We start from the raw sequence: 8,339 nt of genomic DNA on the forward strand, positions 1-8,339 counted from the left end.
GATTTTTAAAATCTATTACCTTAAGTAGCTCTCGAACTCATCCAAAATAGATTTCCAGGAGGTTTTAAAATGTCATTTAAAAAGTGAGTCAAAGATTAAAGCATAGGTTATTCAGTTATGCTTTAAAAAAATTTTTTTTTATTGTTTTCAGAGAGAGGAAGGGAGAGGAAAGAGAGAGAGAGAAACATCAATGATGAGAGAAACTTAACGACAGGCTGACTCCTGCACGCCCGCTACTGGGGATTGAGCCCACAACTTGGGCATGTGCCTTGACAGGGAATTGAACTGTGACCTTCTGGTTCATAGGTTGACGCTCAACCACTGAGCCACATTGGCCGGGTGGGAACTTTTTAACCTGAGAAAGGCTGATAAAATCTAAAATGTTAAAAGCATTCCTTTAAAAATCAAGAACAAAACAAGAATGCCTGGAATTACTACTAATTCTCAACATTATAATGGAGTTCGTTGCTTGTATATTGAAATGAAAAAGATTTAGAAGGAGTAAAGATCAGAAAAGTAAAAACAAAATTTTATTATTTCAAATAATATTGTCTACAAAGAAAATTTAGATTATGAAAATTAATAAGAAGACTTAGCCAGGATGTTGAATGTAAGATCAATTTAGAAATTTAATTACATTTTGTACAATAGCAACAAAATAAAATGCAATTTGAAATATATTTTCAATAGCAACAAAAGTGTGAAGTATTTAGGAATAAATATAATAAGTGATGTGTAAGATCTTTGTGTACAATATTCTAAAGCTTTATTGAAGGACATTAAAGAAGACCTAAATAAATGGAAGATATAACATGTGCATGAATAGGTATATTTAATACCATAAAATTAAATTTCTTCAAATAGAGCAATAGATTCACTGCAATTTCAATGAAAGCAAAGTCTTACTCCATAAGCTGATTCTAAAATTTAAATTGAGTGGTTGAGCATTGACCTATGAACCAGGAGGTCATGGTTAAAATTTAAATGGAAGAGCAAAGGGTCAAGAGTAGCCAATCACTTCTGAGGTAGGTAAGAAGTCTTATCAGTTAACAAAACTTCCTATATAATAAAAACCTAATATGCTAGGTGTCCGGTCCTCTGGTTGGCCATTCAACCAATCAAAGCGTAATATGCTAATGATATGCTAAGGCAACTCAACTGCTCACTATGACGTGCACTGACCACCAGGGGGCAGATAGTCGACCAGTCAACCAGTTGCTATGGCATCCACTGACCACCAGGGGGCAGATGCTCTAACTGGTAGGTTAGCTTGCTGCTGGGGTCTGGCTGATCGGGACTGAGCAAGATGAGCCTGACACGCCCTGGAGCCCTCCCGCAATCCCTCCACTCCCACGGTTCCTCCCTAGCTGCATCCCTCCCTAGCCTCACGCAGGAGCTGCCTCCTGGTGGTCAGTGCGCTCCCACATGGGGAGCACTGCTTAGCCAGAAGCTGGGCTCACGGCTGGCGAGTGCAGCGAGTGCAGAGGCGGTGGCAAAAGCCTCTCCTGCCTCGGCTGCAGTGGGTGGTAAGGAGCGAGGGGTCCCAGACTTTTAAAGCCCCACATTGTGAGAGGGATGTCTGAATGCTGGCTTGGGCCTGTTACCCGGGGGCATCGGGCCTAAGTTGGCAGGTGGATGTCCCCCGAGGGGTGTCAGACTGCAAGAGGGTGTAGGCTGGGCTGAGGGACCCCCCCCCTCAGTGCACAATTTTCATGCACTGGGCCTCTAGTTTATTGTAAAGTGATGGTAATGAAGACAGTGATCAGATAACAAAACTTTTATTATAAAGTGATAGTCATGAAGACAGGGATATATGACAGAGCTGTCATTGCAGATTAATGGGGAAAGGAAAGACTATTCAATAAGTAATGTGGGACAATTTATTATGTATATAAAAATGAAAATGATGCCTTAATTCACACCAGAAACAAAAATAAAGTCCCAAACCTTTATAGGATCCTTGTGTAAAAGTATAGTTTTAGAAAAAAATACACAAGAATATGCTTATGACCTCAGGGGAGGGAAGGATTCCTTAAACAAGTCACAGAAAGTGCAAGTCATAACATCTACACTAATAAAAGACAAACATGCAAATTGACTGTACCTTCACCATGCCTTAAGCCACACCCACCAGCCAATCAGAGCAACTATATGCAAATTAACCCAACCAAGATGGCGGCCACCAGCCACGGAGCTGGAGCAAGCAGGAGGCTTGGTTGCCCCAATGATGGAGGAAGCCAAGCTTCCTGGCTGAGGCCGGCTCTGAGCTCCACTCAACGCAACAAAATTTCAATTATAGAAGATAAATAAACCCCAGATACCTGCTTTCAGCCGGCCGTGGCCAAGGAGCTGGAACGAGCAGGAGGCTTGGTTGCTCCTGGCGATGGAGAAAGCCAAGCTTCCCTCCCACCCGCTCTGGCCAGCTCTGAGCTCCTCTCAAGGTTACAAAGTTTCAATTATAGAAGGTAAATAAATCCCAGAATAAAAAGAAAAGAAAAAAAGGAGAGGCTGGGAGCTTCCGTTGCCGGGAGGCTCAGCCAGCCTGAAAACAGCCCTTAGCCCCTCACCCAGACTGTCCAGGCACCCCAGTGGGGACCCCCCCCACCCTAAAGGGGGTATGGCCAGCATGAAAACAGCCATCAGCCCCTCACCCAGGCTGACCAAACCTCCATGGGGTGAGGGTCCCTACTGGGGGAGAGGGGCTTGACTAGCCTGCAGACAGCCATCAGCCCTTCACCCAGGCTGGCCAGGCACCCCAGTGGGGACCCCCACTCTGAAGGGGGTGTGACCAGCTACAAACAGCCATCAGCCCTTCACCCAGGCTGGCCAGGCACCCTAGTGGGGACCCCCACCCTGAAAGGGGTGTGACCAGCTGCAAACAGCCATCAGCCCCTCACCCAGGCTGGCCAGGCACCCCTGATGGCTGCCAGTACAGTGGTGGTGATGGGAGCCTCTCCTGCCTCTTCAGCAGTGCTAAGGATGTCAGACTGCAGCTTAGGTCTGCTCCCCCCTGGCAAGTGGACACCCCCCGAGGGCTCCCTGGCTGCCAGAGTGATGTCTGACTGCCAGCTTAGGCCCAGTTCCCCAGGTAGCGGGCCTAAACCAGCAGGTGGTCATCCCCCGAGGGGTCCCAGACTGCAGGAGGGCACAGACTGGGCTGAGGACCCCCGCCCCCCAGAGTGCACAAATTTTTGTGCTCTGGGCCTCTAGTAAATAATAAATGGATAAGTTAGAAATAAGAACTGGACATGACAGAGAACACGAACAGGCAAATCACATGCTGGAATAAATATTTGCAGCACACATAACTAACAAAAGATCAATATCTGGAGTATTTAAAAAACTATCTAAAAATAGAGAGTCCAAAAGGTCATAAGTCCATAAGCAGGTGTTTTACAAAGGAGGAAATGAAAATGAGCAATAAATACATTGAAAAGACGCTCCTCCTCTGTTAGTAAGGGAAATGCAATTAAAACCACATCGATATACCATTTCACACCTTTCAGAGTGGAAAAATTAAAAAGTGGGACAATTGTGTTGAGGCAGGGGAATCACTGCTGGTAGTAGCATAAATGGCCCAGAACTTTGGAACACAATTTGACATAAAAGTAAAGTCCATAATGTATGACTCAGCAATTCCTCTCCTAGGCACATACAGGTCTGGGCAAGGTGTAGTATTACTTGAATGAGTAAAACACTGGGACTAACCCAGAGGGCAGCCAGAATGCCCTTCTAAAGAGACACCACATCATGACACTCTCTTATTGTGAACTCTCCAGTGGCTTCCGTGGCAATGAGAATAACACTCTCAACACCTTCAACCTCTGCTTATCTCTCCAATTTCATTGCGTGCCACTCTCCCAGGTTCCTCAAGACATAAGATCTTCCCTCCTCAGGGCACCATACTCCTTCCTGATCATTCCATGGTTGGCTCTTTTTTCATCCTATAAGTTGACCTAAATATCATTTCCCTAAGGACCTGTTACTTGACACCCCATCTAAATTAGTTTTCCCATCCCATTCTCCATCTCAGCCCTGTACTTGTTTCCTATAATAATAGACATGAATATGTGAATCTCATATATGTTGCATGTGTTCCTAATTTTTTTGCGTGTCTTCAACATTAAACTAATAACCTTCATGAGGGCAGAGTCTAGGTCTAGTTGTTCATGATTTGATCCTCTGTGCCTTCCACATAGCCTAGTGCATAACATTCACAGATCTTTGTTGAACTGAATGGTTGAATAAAAATACTGCATAAATTATATATGCAGTTTGTTCATCTGAGAGGACATTTTATTAGCTCTTGTTCATGGAAAGGATAATGGGATACCACAACTGCCACATAAATTCTTAATACTTATTTAGAAGATCAAGGGAAGTGTTTACCTGGTCTGATGTTTGACCTGAAATAATTAACCAACATGCGCCTGAATGCTTTTACAAATTATTTCCAAAGATTTGATGTATCATATATTAAATAGATCTTTTAACTAGACTAAAAGTCCTCCATTGCTTAAATTGGAAATATGTTTAGGTTGGTTTCTAATACATATTAAAAAAACACTTATAGATATTAGCATAGAGGTTTTATGTTGAATATTTAAATATGTTGGTGAAATTGGCCTGGGCTCTTTTTGAAAGAGGCTTGAATTTAGTTAATATAGGTTTTTATTTTATTTTTAATCTATTTGTTTATTTATTCTTATTTAAATCATGTGTTATATTTATTTATGCTTAGTGAAATGTCAGACAAAGACAAATACCATATAATTTCACTTATATATGGAATCTAAAAAACAAAATAAATGAACAAACAAAACAGAGAGAAACTCATAGACACAGAGAACATTTCGATGGTTGCCAGATGGGAGGGGAATTAGGGGGATGAGTGAAAGAGGCGAAGGGTCTAAGAAGTACAAACTGGTAGTTACAAAATAGTCATAGGGGTGTAAAGTATAGCATATGGAATATAGTCATTAATATTGTGATAACTATGTATGGTGACATGTCTACTAGATTTATTGGGGTGATCACTTTGTACGCTATATAAATATCTAATCACTGGGTTATACACTGGAATATAATATTGTATTTCAACTGTAATTTTAAAAGAAAATTATTATGAATGGCAAAATTTATACTTTGTGCAATTAATTAAGTAGTTAATTAATTTATGCATTTTTTAAAATTATATTTTTCTGGTTAGAGATAGAGCTCCAAAAAGAGTTTACATTACAATCTACAAAATATATGGCTTAAGCAGACAAGGTGATTTGGGAAATACTCAAATTTCAGCAAAATATGAAAATAATGCAAGAGTTTTTACATTTTCAATTATAGCAATTATGCTCTTGCTCAAACAACCATAATGCAAGTTACGTAGACTCATTTTAGTGGTGGATGGAAAAACCAAGCCAACTTTAAAATAGACATTAAGCAACATTTTGCATAAATTCAGACTCTTGGTCTCTAAAAATTATTTAACTTGTACTCATAACCTGCATTCAGATACATGGATGCCATGAAATGAGATGGGATTTCTTTGGTTCCTTTTTAATTTTAAACATTATAATTTTGAGCACCTTGTTGTGTAAATGACTTAAAATGATTGGAAATGATTCCTTTCTGGGTATGGTGCTCTGTGAGGGGCAACTCCAGGTGTGGAGGCCGCTCTCTGCCTTCAGCGGAGAAGTCTGCAGGGCAGGTACGTTACCGTTCACATCAAAGTTGGAGGAGAAACTTCCTTGTGATTGGTTCCCTCCTGCACCTGATGTCTACCTTCTATAAGTTGCTAGAGAATTATTATGAGACAAACTGAATAAAGAGCTAATAAATGAATTTTCATTAGAAGTATGTCATTATCAGAGTGGTGTTGCTGTAGACATGAATACGTACAGCTAAAAGGGCTATGTCCTGAATCTGGTCTAAGCTGTTGAAAGTCACCGCACAGCAAATAGTGGAGCCAGAGCATAGGCAGTACTATTTCAAAATTTAATTTAGAAAACCAAAAAGAGGGCAATTATTTTAATGTTCTAATGATTGCTATTTGAACAATAATGCCGGCAATTCTGACACCGAAGTAGGGTATTTGGTTCAGTTCCGGCTTCACTTCCTATGAACCTGAGAGCGAGTCAGGACCCGAGGAACGGCACGGCTGGCCGGTTACCTGGCGCTGAGAAGCCCTAAAGCAGACGCCACAGTTATTTCCCGCAACAGTGGGAGGGTCTGCTTGTTCTGGCGCTCACATCCTTTGCCATGTCCCCCTTCAGTGCCCAGGCCCCGAGGCCAAGGCTGCCTTCCCTTCCCCCTTAGCACACTGCCACGCCAGAGAATGAGGCAAGAGCACTTTCAGAAGCCAGCCGCCGGACAGACAGACAGACGGACAGCCGGCGGTACCCACCTGAGGAACACGGAGCCGGGGCTGTCGGGGGCGCCGTGCGGGGCCTCGCAGGCCTTGTCGGGGCTGCCGGGCACGTCAAACCTGAACTCCGTGTCGCTGGAGGACCGCCTCTTCTTCACCATCCTGCACTTGTCCGTCAGTCCCCAGGCCCAGGCGCGAGCTCAGAGGCTCATTTCTGAATCCCCCGCCCCGACGTGGAAACCCGCGCTGTCCTCTGCTCGGTCCCTGCGGGGCAGGCGGCGCCGCATCTGACTCCTACCCTGGCTGAGGCTTTTTTTTAAAAAGTTCGTTAATGAGTAACAGGCAAGAATGACATGGTCGTTTTCAGCCTCCCCGCAGTTGCTTTAAAGGGAAATAAACGTGCTTGGGAAACTCAGCTCTCAGTTTACTAACCGCAGCACCGCACAGCTCTGGGGATTTCGGCAGAACCGTCCATGGAACCGTAAAGGCTTAGAACAACGAGGTGCAGAGGACGGCAGGGGCCCGACATGAAAAGCAGAGGTTCTTTTTCTAATTCCCTTGGCTTGCCCAACGGGGTGAAGAATGTGGTTGCCCTTATGCCTCTGCACACACAGAAGCAACCAGCCCATCTGCCTGTTGCATTTGGCAAGATGTGCAGGAGGTTTAAGGCTGTGCTGCTTGGTCCTGGGACCTGGAGCGTTGGGAGCTCTTAGGGAAGTAATCTGTATCATGTCAGGGGACCTCGAGTGTTGAGTATTTTGCCGCATTGCTGGAGGCTGTGACCTGTATCAACACAACAACTAAGGCAGACAAGAACTCTGCGAGGCCAGGCTCCAGCACCATGGCTGCGCTTGCTGCTTGGGTAGCCATGGGTGATCCCAGCCCTGCTGAGCTGGCATCTGCCATGCCCACATCACAGGATCAGGAAGAGGATGGAATCATATAGGAGAATGTGTTGTGGAAATTTGCAAATACAGGGGTGGGCAAAAGTGTAATGATAATAATAATAATAATAATAATAATAATAATAAATTATACAAGAATAAACAATGTCCCAGCCTGTATGGCTCAGTGGTTGAGCATCGACCTATGAACCAGGAGATCAGGGTTCAATTCCCGGTCAGGGCACATGCCTGGATTGCGGGTTTGATCCCCAGTTGGGGGCATGCAGGAGGCAGTCGATCAATGATTTTGTCTCATCATTGATGTTTCTTTCTCACCCTCTCTCTTCCTCTCTAAAAAATCAATACAAAATCAATAAAGAATGAACTCTGTGTTTTGTGTACTCACCACTGTACATCTACTTTGCCCACCCTTGTAGTATTGTTGCTGCTATTTAGAACCCGTTTAAGCAGGGAGTTCAGAAAAAGATTTACTTTCTGTGATGTTCTTCAATCACTTAATATTCACTCACAGGGAAAACACCAGCGTCTCTCCACCCAGTTCCTAGCAGCAGTGAAAGATTCGGTCCAAGTAGCTGTGCTCTCTCGTTTCCCTGGCGATTAGTCAATGGCACTGGAGAAGGACTGCCTTAAGCGAGGTACACAGATTCTGATTGTGGAAGGGAGCAAAGTTTTCCTGGAATATCAGACCTTTAGCCTTGCCCTCTTGAGCACTTTGCTCTACCAGCTGATAACTGGGTAGGGACAGGTTTGTGCTGCTCTGTGAGCAGTGGACTCTAACCACACTTTTGAAATTAGACAAAGTGTCTTTCGGTGAGATTTCACTGGTGTCTAATAGAATGACCAACTTTTCCCTGTGTGTCTGGGGTTTTCCTGGTTTTACGCTGAATGCTCTGTATCCGAGGAACCCCGTTAGTGCTGGGGAACATCTGCATCCCAGTGCTGCCTTGCTACAATTCTGATGGTGTCCTGCACCCTGCTTCTCTCCTCATCCTTCCTTGATGGTGCAATATCTGTATTTCTCTCCCCCCCTTACTTCTATGTTGTGGTTATATTGGAAAAACATTAAATAA

At 43.8% G+C, this 8,339-nt stretch overlaps 1 protein-coding gene across 3 annotated transcripts in view; it reads right to left on the bottom strand.

Annotated features, from left to right (window-relative positions):
• GRAMD3 (GRAM domain containing 3) overlaps positions 1-6,662 on the bottom strand; it is a 98,318-nt gene extending 91,656 nt beyond the window's left edge. For 2 of the 3 annotated variants that reach the window (XM_015564375.1, XM_015564376.1), the window contains exon 1: positions 6,404-6,662. In XM_015564375.1, coding sequence (XP_015419861.1) covers positions 6,404-6,525 — 122 coding nt within the window. In that variant the 5' untranslated portion in view covers positions 6,526-6,662. The remainder of the gene's footprint in view (positions 1-6,403) is intronic. The other variant, XM_006764380.2, reaches the window with a different exon arrangement.
• Between the last annotated feature and the right edge of the window lie 1,677 nt (positions 6,663-8,339).

Source organism: Myotis davidii, unplaced genomic scaffold (assembly GCF_000327345.1).
Source record: "Myotis davidii unplaced genomic scaffold, ASM32734v1 scaffold159, whole genome shotgun sequence".
Lineage (NCBI taxonomy): Eukaryota > Metazoa > Chordata > Mammalia > Chiroptera > Vespertilionidae > Myotis > Myotis davidii.